This window comes from Borostomias antarcticus (genome assembly GCF_949987555.1).
Source record: "Borostomias antarcticus genome assembly, chromosome: 2".
In the NCBI taxonomy this organism is placed as follows: Eukaryota; Metazoa; Chordata; class Actinopteri; order Stomiiformes; family Stomiidae; genus Borostomias; species Borostomias antarcticus.
In genome coordinates, this window is record NC_140235.1 from 35304561 (window position 1) to 35318601 (window position 14041).

Genomic DNA, 14041 nt, shown 5'->3' on the forward strand with positions numbered 1-14041 from the left:
TATCATTGCATATGCATACAAAGTCTCCTGTGTATATTCGGCCAACATGCAGGAGAGATTAAAATAGTGCACCATTGCTCTGAAGCAGCAAGCTCATACAAGGACACCAGGCATACCGCCTGTGCTATCCTCTATCCAAAGCCACACACTGAATAATAAAAGCTAGATATCATTTCTTTAAAAAAAAAACTTGTAATAAAAAGCATCCTCGTTCCTCAGGCAGTCAGAAGCAAGGCTGGTAGGGCATAGAGGCTCCTTACTGAGAGTCTGCATTGACTGGAGCTCAGTGCTTGACACGATTGGTGGGTTGGCAGGGTCTGGAGGTCGGGGACAGGGGGGGGGTGGGGTCAGAGGTGAGAGCTCACAGGGCCAGCTCGGCCATGGCGCGCTCCAGGGGGTCGCTGGTCCAGTACTCGTGGTCCCAGCCCAGGAACCAGCCGCTGAACGTGGGCGGCTCGAAGCCCTGCTTGATCTTCACGATGGGGGTGCGGCGGTCTCGGTTGGCTGGGTCTGTCTCGATGTAACGTACAGCTGGGAGGAGAGAGGGTTGTGTTACACCAGTGTAGTTCTAACATGGTACACAGGTTTCCACAGCGCGTGGGTTGAGTGAATGTAGTTCGCTCAAATCGGAGGTTATTTTCTGTGTTGAGGCCATAGCCTCTGTCTTTAATGTTGGCTTACTGTACCTGAGACCATAGTCTTTAATGTTGGCTTACTGTACCTGAGACCATAGTCTTTAATGTTGGCTTACTGTACCTGAGACCATAGTCTTTAATGTTGGCTTACTGTACCTGAGACCATAGTCTTTAATGTTGGCTTACTGTACCTGAGACCATAGTCTTTAATGTTGTCTTACCTGAGACCATAGCTTCAGTCTTTTCCTCCTCTTGGGCATCATTCCCGATCCAGACAAATACCTACAGCAGAGGGCAAGTACAGGATGTTCTGTTAGTACTTATAGACAATACAAGTTTGTAAATGATTAAAAATGCACCAAAGCAGTCATATCTTGTGAAATTTTAAGGAGTGTATGTTCACATGACATGGTGGAATGTTGACATGACATGGTGGTATGTTGACATGACATGGTACTGTATGTACGCATACTTTGGTGCATTTTTACATTTCCCCTATTCAACCAAAGAGCACCTTCTCACTGCTTGGCTTCACCCGTCTTAGAATGCCGTAGCCCTCCTAAGTATTTGTAAATGATTTATTTCTATCTGCAACCCGTAGCTCTCTCCCCCTCTCTCTCTCTCTCTCTCTCTCTCTCTCTCTCTCCCTCTCTCTCTCTCCCTCTCTCTCCCTCTCTCTCTCTCTCTCCCTCTCCTCTCCCTCTCTCTCTCTCCCTCTCTCTCCCTCTCTCTCCCTCTCTCTCCCTCTCCCTCTCTCCCTCTCTCTCTCTCTCTCTCTCTCCCTCCTTCTCTCTCTCTCTCTCTGAAAACGTTTTTTCCTACCTGGTCCCAAGTGTCCAGGATCATGACGTCATCGGTGGCGAGGTCCTCTTGGGTCATCTCCCCAGGTACCTCCTCAATCTGGTCGAACACGGTGGCATTAGCGTGAGGTCCATACCGTATAAAATACCTCGCCAAGATTTGCCGCAATAATACTTACGACAAAGTTTCCAGTCTTGTTGGAGCAGGCGAAGAGCCTGGGGGGGTGGGCGTCCATCTTGTCCTTGAGTCTGGACGAGGTGCGATACGTCGCCTTCCCTCCCAGCGCCTCCCAGAAGTCGTCTGACCACGAAAACACGCAGCAGAGGCAGAACATTACTCAGGATCAACGTCATCCGTTTGAATATTGAATTATCTCTCTGTCTTTAATGTTGACTTCCCTGAGACCATACATGGGATCCATGTCATCCGTTTGAATATTGTATATTAATTATTTGTCTCAACTTGAATTATTTGTCTCAAGGCGAAGCAACCCGCTTTATTGGTACAGGCAAATCTAAGGGCACACCTGTTTGGACCCCAGGAAGACTAGCTCGTCACCTAGGTGGCAGCTAATGGGGATCCTTTTAATAAATAAATAAATAAGGGCACACCGGTTTTATTCAGGGCCTGATTTGGCCTGTTCTCTCAGTCTCACCCGTCTCTCCTCCCTCGGGCAGCTCGGAGGCCGACACGCCCAGGATGTCACACAGCTGCTGGACGCCTTGCTTCTCCGTGTCGCTGGCGCCCTGGCCGACCCACAGGAAGCAGGCCTCAGGAGTCACCAGGAGGAAGGCGTCGTTGGAGTTCAGGTTGGTGGACATGGCGTCGAGCTAGAGGCGGACGGACAGATGAACCGCAATTAACATGAACGGCTCGAGATGAGGAACAGAACTAAGATTCAACTAGAGCAGGGGTTCCCAACCTGGGGTCCGGGCCCCCCTTAGGGGGGTGCCAACAAACGCAGCGGGGAGGCGCCAGTATTTTAACAAAATACATGGATCACATCTGACGAAGGGCCAAAAAGCCTTGTATTTACAGCACTACAATACCATAATTCAGTAAATGAATCGGAGACTATGAATCGTGTCAACATTAATATTACTGCTACACTGGCGAAACGCTTCATTGTACTCTAACTTACACTTGATGGAATTTGCGCACAGGTTTCCATCAGGTGTAAGTTAGGGGGGCTCTGGGGAAGAAAGGTTGGGAACCCCTGAGCTAAAGGACCCAGTCATCATTAACCGTAGTGAGTTATTTAAGATGGAGTGAGTCTTACCTCCACGGCTCGTGTGCACCCTGCGGAGTTGGAGCGCACCTGGAACAGGCGTGTTTCGGCGGGGGCACTCTGACCCCCGTCTCTGGACGTACCCCCCTTGTACACCACCATGGGCTGCCCCCCGAACAGGCTCATGAGATGGGCCGGCTCCTTGCCCTGGACCACCCTCACCTGGGATACACCCAGACGCATATTCACACACACACACACACACACACACACACACACACACACACACACACACACACACAGAGAGACATACACACACACACACAGACAGACACACACACACACACACACACACACACTAGTTTAGACAGATTATTTGCAGTCTGTTTGATGTGGCTGGATACCAAGCTCTTGTTGTTGCTCTCACCTTTAATAAGACGCTGTGTTCTGAAACCAGCTAGAGGATGAGCCGCTAATTGAAGCCCACAGACGAATAACCATAGGTCACATTTGCATGTGTGTTTCTGTTTTGCAATCTCAGTGTCTCCTGACTTTTACTTCAGAAGAGGGTTAAATGCATAGCACTACATACGTAGAAGACGTTGTGTACTTGCAAGTGATACATACCGTATTATTCACACAAAATATTATTAGGATGGTCTATACATCTGTTACTGATAAAGCTGTCCAAAATCCAAACAGACATGTATGCTTATTCGACTATATAATAGGCTTCAATTGTTGTCTAATAGCTCATCAATTATATACCGGGTAAATCAGAAATAAATTCAGTAGATAAATAAAGTGCTGAGGTACAATTTGAAACAGTACATTAAAAGACGATCCATTATTAGTATTGTATACATTATGAAACCAATACAAGATCCCAAAGCAGCCCTGCTGAGCTCATCCACCAGGTGGCAGCATGGAGCTCTAAACAATGTGGAATGCGCTGCTGAAGCCAAGTGTTCCACACATGGAGGTATTATAATACTCCCTCCAATCCCAGCATGCCTTGCGTGTGTCTGGCCGCCCGCTAGGCTGTCTGGGAGCAGGGGGGCTGGAGCTGCTGGGTGCTCCCAGCCTCAGACCGCACAAAGGGGGCCTTCTCTGCCCTCTGAAACCACCAGGCCCACCGTATGCCTTTGTCACTGTTTAGTCACTCAAGTGTTCGTTTATTCTCCTCTCAACACCATGCCAGGGATTTTGGGATCTGCACAAAGCCTCACTTCTGGGGTTGTTGGCTTCAATCAGTCTGCTGGACTAACCACTAGCGAGATTAGGATGATGTTGATACTGTATGAACCGGCTGACTTGTGCAAAGCAATATTGCACCTAGTTTGTACGAGGTTTTTTCTGGTTTTCATGTTTAATTTCCATGCATTCCCACGCATTAAGTTCCTTTGAATGCTCTTTCACATGCAAAACTATTACACACAGTTACGGATGTATAATAGATGCATTGGTGGAGAAATTGCATTGAAAACCATAGGCAACATTCAGTATACGTTGCAAGTCATGCCATATGATAATTAAACAAAATAGGTATTGATGATATGATGATCACACACATACATCACACAGTGATTACCAATACACACATGAGACACAGACAGGCACACTGAGAAAACTGCAACACAACACAAATGATGGTCCCAGAAATTCACAGGGCTGCAAGACCTTTCAGAGCAAAGGCACGGACAACGCTGCGTCATTGGACGGATGACAGTACCCTCTAGGCATATACGTGAACTGATCTCATGAGGACATTAAGAAGAGTTGTTTTGGTTCCCGTAACCAGTCAGGAGTTAGGGAACAGAAAGGCCTGTGTGTCGGACTGATCAAAAGAGAAAAGGGGGGGAAGGGAACTCCCTCGTAAACAAGACCCTGGAATGTCCTGTTTACAGCCTCTCTGGTCACTTGATTCCTCACTTTATCAGCGTTTCCGTTTGCGAATGAAACAGTTGAACGCGAGAGAAAGGGGCTGACTCGCTACAACGCACAGCTAAATCCCTCCCATCCACTTCCTGCCAGCCAGAGTGAGCGACAGGAAGTGTCCTCCTAACTATGGATGCCTGGGCTCCTCATGTGACATGCAGTCTATCAGCTGGGAGGGGGGCGTGACCCCCACATGCCAGAGCTCTGTCCAGTCATGCAGACCTGAGAGGGGGGGAATACCTGGGTGGTTATAGGAGCCCCAGCCACCTGGAGAGACAGACAGAAAAGCAGGGGATGAAGGAGGAGAGGAGAAGCGATGAGAGGAGGAGGAGGGAGAGGGAGCCCACACAGAGGTCAGGGAGGGGGTTACCGCGCTGGAGGAGAGGTCAGTAAAAGAGCAAGGCAAAGGTGGATAGCAAGGTGAATCGGATTTGAGATGGAAAAAGACAGTCTGGTCTCGGCAGGTTCGTTATGCACATATTTCGATCGTGTGGTTACCTGCACGGGTCCACCGCCAAGCTCATCGTCCAGCTGAGCGCCCAAAATGGCCGAAGCACCGATCTCGTCCTGAGAGGAGTCCATTCCCTGCCTGAAGCGATTGCACAATTGCATCTCATCGTACTTTTATCATAGGGTCTTCGTACTGTAACATGTATGTTAGAGCGTGTCTGCACGCAGGCCGGTGATGCGTCTCATCTCCTACCACATGTAGATGATGTGTCCCTGGCGACCGCCGTGGTGGTAGTTGTAGAGGATGATGTAACTGTCCCCTCCGTAGAATTGTCCGTATGTGGACGGGTCCACCGGTACCTTGTCTGCTCCCTCAATACGCCAGATCTACACATGCAGGGTCAAAGGTCAACCATGGTGGCGCGCTGCCCAATAATAAACACTGGAAGCGAATTTGTCCCTCAGGACAGATTCGTCAGGACGTTCATAGACGTTGGTCCCCTCACCTGCTTGTCTCCGCTGCCGTCGTCGACCATGCCGTGCTGGGCGGCCATGGCGGCGGAGTCGTGGAGCGTGGCGGCGTCGAAGGGCACCTTCTGGATCTTGGCGATGCTGTTGGAGACGTAGGCCACGCCCAGCCCCTCGGTCTGGTCCTTGTCTCGCCAGTTCTTGAAGAACTGCTTGAAGAGCGGCGTCTCCCCCATCTCGGGCAGGATCTGGACCTGCGTGTGTTTGGGGTAGCCCATCTTCTTGATGAACTCGTCCGCCGACTTCATGGCTGTCTTACGCTCCTCCATGTTGGCGTCCTTGCCTGTGTGTGAGTGTGTGTGTGTGTGTGTGTGTGTGTGTGTGTGTGTGTGTGCATGTTTGTAAGGGGAGAGGGAAACAACAAATTGGTTAATTGAGCTTTATAAATAAAAAAGACCAAATTTCTAAAGATAATTTTCTGTCATATTTATTACAATGGCAGCTATCTGAAAATAATGGTGGACCTATATTTTTGGCTTATTTATATCTTTTGAAATGTGGTAACTACACCATCTTTGTTTTCAAAGATCATGTGCTCTGTAGAGGAGTGCTCCATGTGACTCTCTCTAAGACACAATGTCCATTTCTATTAACAGACTTGCAATATCACAACGTGTCACAAATTGGGCTTCAAAATGGACACACTCCAAAACAAACCAAGCTATTGTCTGCTCAATGACAGCTGCCAAAATACTGTAGCTCACAGAGCCTTCATTGAAATGGTGGTTGTTCATTTTGAAGTTCCTGATGGGCTGGTTAAGTTTAAAACCAGCCACCGTTACCGTTATCAGCTCTGTAACAGTACTCAAGTATCTGGAGTATAGACTATACTAGCTGCTGGCCATGATATGATTAATAGCACTGTCTCCTCTTTGACCCCTGACCCTTCCTGACCTTTAGCCCCTCTCTGCTGTGACCCCAGCTCACCTTTCCAGACGAAGATCCTGCCGTCGGAGCCATGGTCCAGGATGAAGCAGTCGCTGGACTCCAGTGCACCCTGGGAGAATGGGTTCTCCGCCGCCACCAGAGCGATGGCCATATCTCCACCGGCGTCGGACACCTGAGAGAGAGAGAGGAGAGAGAAACAGAAGAGAGACCGGAGCTTGAGTTTTATGGGATCAAATATCAACCTCCAAGGCAGAATGTCATCAGGCATAAGTCATATTTGTCTTCATCACAGGAGATTACTGCCTGTTCCTCTACCTTGTACAGTTTGGCCCTCTTCCTGTTTGAGGCGTCGGCTTTGATGTCATCAGAGGATCCTTCAGGGAGGTCCGGTTTGTCTCCCAGAACCTGAGGGCCGACATAGAGAACATCCCTTAGAACCAATCATCACACGATCTAGATACTAGATACAGTGTAGAACCGCACCGATTTATTTACAAACAAACAATTGTTCTACGATCAGAGAGATGAACGGAGATGACGACAGAGTCCTGTCTGACCTCCAGCATCTTCTCCCTCTCCACCCCCTCGTCGCACACGTAGACACGGGCGCGGCCGCTGCGCTCGTTGTCACGGATACCCTTGGCGAGCTGAGTGGCCTTCAGCTTCTCAAACCGGTTGCTCTGGGAGCCGCACCATTGGTAGATCTCCTATGGGAGAGAGAAAGTGAGGTCATATATTAGTCAGGATGACAGGAAATGTAACTGTATCCTTGCAACCCTTACATGAGAGATAAATATATTATAGAATCCCTCTGTGTACCCATAGACGGATTATGAAATGATGAGCCCCTGGGCAGAAACACCCAACGGGCCCCCCACCTATTTAATTTATTGATATTTTGGGCCCTTGGGCCCCTGGGCCTGGGCCCGGCAGGCCCGTACAGTAATATGTCTTTGCGTGTACTGTCCCACATTAGCACCAGTGTTATGGTGGTTCTTCAGCGGTACTTACACTGCCCAGGTCCAGGATGAAGCAGTCTCCCTGGTTGAAGCTGTCCCAGCTGACCGGCACCTCGGTTGCCCTGACGACCCGGCGACCTTTGACCTGCAGCACCCGCTGCATGATGACCTCATTGGTGACCACATGTTTGAACCCGGATGCCACGCCTCCTTTCTAGGACAAGAAGCGATCGAACAGGAGGGTCAGACCAAAAACTGGACGTTGTTCTCTGGAAGACACTACTGTTGTCACCAGATTCACAGTCCATCACAATGTCCCCCGCGCTCTTAAAACCCGGCCTCACCATGTACTTGAGTCCAGACTTGAAATATCCCAGGAAGGCTTTGGACTCATGGCCCTGGACCTCGCGGTACTGGATGGGTTTTCCCCCCAGATAGTCGTCCATCTGGACGGTGAAGATGGCCGCCGAGCCACTCTCGTCTTGGGTGCAGAAGTCCCCTGGAACACAGGAACCACAGACATGGAGTCACTCCTCATGTCGGTACATGCATGGGTGTCACGGGGGGGTGGAACTAACTACCCAGGGCCCCAGTAGGGAGAAGGCCCTTGAAAGTCCTGTAATTTGTTAGAATTGACAGGGCTGCTAAGTCTCACACATTGAGCGGGGGTGGGGGGGGGGGGGGGGTGCTTGTGACTAAGTGAAAAAATATCTGGGGGGGGGGCCCACATAGGGGGCCCACAGAGATTGTTAATGTTTGTGGAACACCCCTGGGTACATGTCCTGAGAACTATCACCCTCTCTCTTAGAAATGCTGACATGCCCAGGGTAGGAATCCCACCTTGCGCGCCATGAATTCATGATCTCCAACCATTTTGGGATTTTAGCTTAGGAAATCCCTACTGATGTCTGTCATTTGGTCTGCATCACATGATAGTGACAAGGCTCCTTCGATTAAGCCGTCTCAAGGCAGGTCCTGATTAATACGAACAGACGGGCTTGACTCAGCAATAACCTCGACCGTCGTCATCCTCACCCAGCCAGAAGTGCAGGTCGTACTGCAGGTTTCCGGAGCGCTGTTTGATGGTGTTGAGGACCAGGTAGGCGTCCCCGGTATAGAAGCCTCCGTACAGGTTCTCCGGAACGGGCACCAGGTCAAACTTCTCAATCCTCCACACCTGGAGGCCTGGCTGCTGGCCGGCACGCTCGAACTCTGGGTGGTACGCCATGCTGCCTGGAGGAGACACACACACACACAGTCACACACTCTAACTAGTATCTGGACACGACAGCAGAGGTGGTTGGAAAACAGAGCATAAGAATGGCAAAGCACTTCCTCAAACCACAGTTGTTTCCATGGATTCAAGGGCAAGGTTTTGTGCTGAATGAGTGATTGCTGTGCAGCTGAGAGATTCATTGGTTCCATTGGGTGTTTCCCTCAGGAAGAGAAAGATCTGTGACTCAGTTTGAGGCAGGCAGCCCCAGCAGTGGGGGCACAAGAACAGGGATTTTCAAAGGAGAGCCGAGACAGATGACACACAAACACACAAACACACACACACACACACACACACACACACACACTGGCACTTCAGTCATATCAGAAACCAAAAGCTGTGTGGCGCCACATAAAGAGCTTGGAGTGGGTGCCCGCACTTGGAGAAATAACCACAAGTCACTTTGCCTGTTTGGGATTTTTAAGATTTGAATTGTACATCCTGTTAATATGTAACCTCACACCTCACCACAGAAAGCAGGTCCATAGTTTTCTAGGCAGTCCGGTCTCAGTTCCTGCTTTTGCAAATTTAGTTCCGAGTCTGAGAAGTAAGGTGCTGGGCAGAGGCCAGAATCAGAAATGAATATTTACTCATATATATATTTACTTATAGGGAGAGACCAAGATAACAACACCTCATTGTCAGGGCATATAGTTCTGAAAATTCATACATGGATAAAATAGCACAAAAAAACATAAAATAAAGTTAAAATAAAGCGGTCAGATTAAGAAGACAGTCACAGCTAAAGCCAATACTATACGCAGAGACCCACGTTGAACACCGTGAATCGATTGGAGCCTCTCAACATACCAGGCTGCATAAACGCGCCGTTCTGCTGAATGAGTTCTGGAGAGGAAACACGGCCTCTCTCTGTTAGGGAGCGGCGCTGCGTTCCAGCGGACTCTCTCGTTTATTTGAGAGAAAGACTGCGGTTTGGGGCTCCTTCCCAGTTCGTAGGACGGGCTCTCTGCATCAGTCGGCCTGGCCGTTCCCGTCTGACAGTGGGTTGCCCACAAGCACGGTAGGAATGGGCATGTTTGGGAGAGGAGAAGTCCAGCACTCAAACAACCCTTCAAATCTGGGGTTCCTTTCGCCTCTCTGCCTTCCTTCTCTGACTCATTCCACAGGATTGTGTGTCTATAGAAGGCAATCTTTTTTCGTACACGAAGATATGGTCGTTACATTTTCCACCCTTGCAGAATACCCTACATCTAATACCATTAGCCTATACATGGTGTACCGTTTCATTTCCTTCGGTATCTGTTTTCTGAGCAGATGGCAATACGGAACTATATGACACTGTGGGAACTGTGAACAATATGTACCAGCCATAAATGAGACACAAATTCCTGATTGAGTTTAATATATAACTATATTCATCCGTTCATGGTGATCTGGGTTGTTAGGGTTACCTCGCTTCAAAGGGAGCACATAGTAGATAGAGTAGATTTATCAGTCAAGGTAATCTGTTGGTGAAAGTACTGTCGTCTAACAGAGCAGAGGCAGACATTTTATTGCTTTGGTAGAGGGATACACCCAATGCCCAGGCACGAGTCAACACTGGCAGCTGTTAATAAAAAAACAGCTGATGAAGGAAAACCACACTACTGCACATTTATCTAGTCCTCCGCAATAGGATTTGACATAATTTTACGGGTCTGAGCTCAATAACGCCAGAGTAGCTTGTTCTGTCATTGAGAACATCAATGCTCTCGTGTCACTGTAGATCACTGGTGGATTGGCACACCAACCACCTCTGTTCTGAAGAGGAACTCACCTCAGGAGGAACCCAAAAGAGGAAGAACGTCTATAGTACACTACTAGAGACGAATATCAGAATCTACACGTCATCATCAAACAGAAATCAAACCAACAGGTAAAAAGTTAAGCCTGGAAAGAGTTTCCTGGAAGCGTCATAGAACGAAGGTGATTTTTCATCCAAGTATAATGGATTAGAGATGAGGTGATTGTAAAGCACTGAGACTAGGCCTGCTCTACATGCAGGGACCACAGAGACTTCAAGGGGGTAGTTTGGTTGACTCAACACTCCACAGCAGGGAGCCGAAATAGAACAAGTCACATGCCTGCTGGTCAGCATTTCATAGGCCCCCAGAGGAAAACGGGGGAGGGAACCAACCTGCCTCAGCCGAAGCCCCTCTTCTCTCCCTCACCCCCCCTCATAAAGTGAGTCAGTCTTTCCAGGATCCTCAACCCGGCTGGTTTGGGGCCCCTCCCCCGCTAATTACAACCTCTTTCTTCTTCTTCGGTTTCAGAAGAAAAGAGGGAAGCATAAGAAAAAGAGGAGATTCCTCTGTGCTGCTGGCTGGAAAAGCCCCTTTCGAACTGAGGCCCAATCGAGGATAGAGGGATTCCTATTGACACTCCACTGAGAGTTCCCTCAACAAACCACTTATAGAGTTTACAGAGAGATTCTTCCAGTCATAGGGAATTCTGGGGTGACTCATTCTGTCCACAGACACCTCCCAGTGCTGAGTGTGGGTCAGCTGCCCGAGACTGACAGGCCTTCTCCAGCCCTGCCGTCTGTGCTACCTAGCCCCATCACCATGGCTACAGGCTTCTAGAACTCAGGCCAGAGCAGACACATCAGCTGAGGAAGACAATCAGAGCCGCACCGATGTTTATGGCGTTGTAAACACAGTCCGGTTACCTGGACGGCTATTATACGGCTGTTGTGGGTGTGAGTACCAGAGGGTTCAAAGTTAATGACACACATCCTCTTTCCCTCTACCCTTCTACGTGTAGTTCTCTCTCACACAAACATGAAATACAGAGACACACAACATAGAGTACAACTCACACACACACACACACGTTGTGTGATCATTGTTTATGGTTTTAGCGATCAGTGGGCATGGGTGGATTAGAGTGTCCTGTAATCTCTGGCGTCTGTCTGCTGTCCTCTCACAGCTGTGTGTGTGTACGGATCGCCCACAACATTTCCCCTTCTGACAGACTGCTTGGTCACAGACACACACACACACATGCATAATGACACACAACAGTGATGGCGTGCAAAATTTGACTTCCTCTTAATTTGGATATTCATACACAAGGCCATTGTTTGGATCTGTGTGTGTTTCTATGGTGACTGTAGATTTCCATTTATAGATAGATGCCAGCACAGATGACCAGCCCAGCTGTTAGGGGTGAGGCCTGGTGGACAGACATTTCACTAAGGGATTTATAAGTGAAATACTTGATGTCATGTATTGTCCATTACCTCTTACAAGTTTAAGCCAGCAGGTCATTGACAACTCATTAAAACTCTGTTATAAAACTGTTATATGAAAGCAACCTCTCATTTAGTTGTTATTTGTATTTAGTGGTATTGTATCAACAATTTCCCAGCTGAGGGATAAATAAAGTAGCATATTGGCCTATCTATCTATCTATCTATCTATCTATCTATCTATCTGTCTGTCTGTCTGTCTGTCTGTCTGTCTGTCTGTCTGTCTGTCTGTCTGTCTGTCTGTCTGTCTGTCTGTCTGTCTGTCTCTCTGTCTGTCTATCTGTCTATCTATCTAGGTCGGCTGCAACGGCCTTCTGTGTCATTTATTGTGCTGTTACACTTAATGTGTAATTGCATAGTAGCTCGATGTGTAATTACAACTATAAACAAAACTGCTCATCTGCAATACAAGCATGGGGATCACAGGTGTGACTAGGCTTTTTTTGACAGGCATTGACTAGGAGAAACTATGTCATTATTTTCAAATGTCCAATAATAAACAAACATGAAACTGCAATACAGCAATATTCTATACAGTTACTACACTTCTGTAATCTACAGTCACTGACTAAAATAAACTTGTCATATTTCGTCATATTTCAGTTTCTTTCTTGTTTCATCCAAGTTGTCCACTTTGCCCATATATGGAATCAGCAGGACAGTGTTTGGCTTAGATATCGGTGCATTTTCAAACTTGAATTGGGGCTGGATGACCAGCAAATATGGGAATCCATCATCAGAATGATGACGAAGCTCGACAAAAGAAGGGCATGCGCTATCTGTGTAGCCTACTAGAGGAATGCCGCAGATAGAGGGACTCTGCTGCACAATTAGATAATAGAATAACAAATCTCTATCCTTGATTCATGGAAAATAACGTCGTGGCCAGAAAAGCCATAGCAAATAGGCTATCTTGTTACATTTTTTCAATGCACAGTTAATAGCCGTATGAGAGCGTTTTCTTATTCAAGATCATTGCTTACCTAATTCTGAATTGAGTTGACTGCCGCAACCGGTTGTTACTGCTGCCAGAGAAGAGATGATTTAATTCGGCCGGACGGTTCCTCTGAGAATGGACGATTTGGAGACTAGTCTGGCCCGGGAAACACCCCTCTCACACGCCTACCTCCCTGCTACAGTGCATGACCAGGCTGGCTTAACTCCTTCCTGTCTGAATCGCTGAGGTAGCCTAGGCTATAGGTCTGAATCACTGACCATTCACTCAGATCACACACGTGACAAAAGCTGATCACTTCTACCATTAGTGAGAAAGTATCCTGGCACACATTCATCATATGACATAATAATATACACGAGGAAATCATTTCAGGAGGTAAAACGAGTCTATACGGACTGTAAGCTTCGGATGATTCAGCATAACTACATTGATGAATTCAATGTTTATTTGTCATGCTCAGTATATGGATGGCCTGTATTGTTCCCTGTATAATGGTCAATGATGGTGATAGTTGGGGTTGTTCTCAATTAGATCCGTGCTTAAGATCACACTGGTACTACAGTATGTAGGCTACTACACTGGTACTGCTAAGCAGTATTCATCTTAGGCGACTCGCTTCAAATCTAGGCTGCCGCGAACGTGAACCGTGTTCGACAGCACCATCTGCCGACGATATAACAAACTCAATATTGTTAGGCTGTTCTTTCTTTTTGTGCGTGGCTGTAAGCCAGCGCACCTAGTATAGCGTTTGTCCGGTTATCACTCCCTCCTTCCCTTAGTCACGACAATGTTGGCCTGCATCTCTCTGTTGGCACCACTAGAGGCAGTAGTCCCAGCACATCAAAATCAAGAAGTACACACAAGTAGAGTAGTATTAGAGTATTAGAGTAGTAGAGGAGCATTGGACTCCCACCCGGGAGACCAGGGTTCAAGACCCGGTGGGGATGACTTTATAGGACTATACCCCAAACCTCCACATGTTCATCCTTTCACTCCAACCTTTACCCCTTGCCTTATAGGTCAGATCCTGTCCCAGCCCCAACCCTTATTCTAACCCCAACCCACACTAGGGACTGGAAGAAGGACACCAAAACCAACTCCACCACTACTCTTAATTCCACATGTAGAGT

At 48.0% G+C, this 14041-nt stretch overlaps 1 protein-coding gene across 1 annotated transcript; it reads right to left on the reverse strand.

Moving 5' to 3' along the window:
- Window positions 1-361: 361 nt before the first annotated feature.
- gsna (gelsolin a) lies at window positions 362-13013 on the reverse strand (the record flags this gene model as incomplete). The annotated part of the gene is made up of 16 exons (XM_084461014.1): window positions 12937-13013; window positions 8463-8660; window positions 7772-7926; window positions 7480-7641; window positions 7026-7175; window positions 6784-6873; window positions 6508-6640; window positions 5559-5863; window positions 5306-5439; window positions 5101-5191; window positions 2716-2886; window positions 2092-2266; window positions 1615-1736; window positions 1458-1535; window positions 857-917; window positions 362-531 (listed from the first exon to the last, which is right to left on the reverse strand). Exons 2-16 carry the CDS (start codon window positions 8653-8655, stop codon window positions 362-364), a joined length of 2190 nt encoding a protein of 729 aa, XP_084317140.1. The 5' UTR covers window positions 8656-8660; window positions 12937-13013.
- Window positions 13014-14041: the final 1028 nt, after the last annotated feature.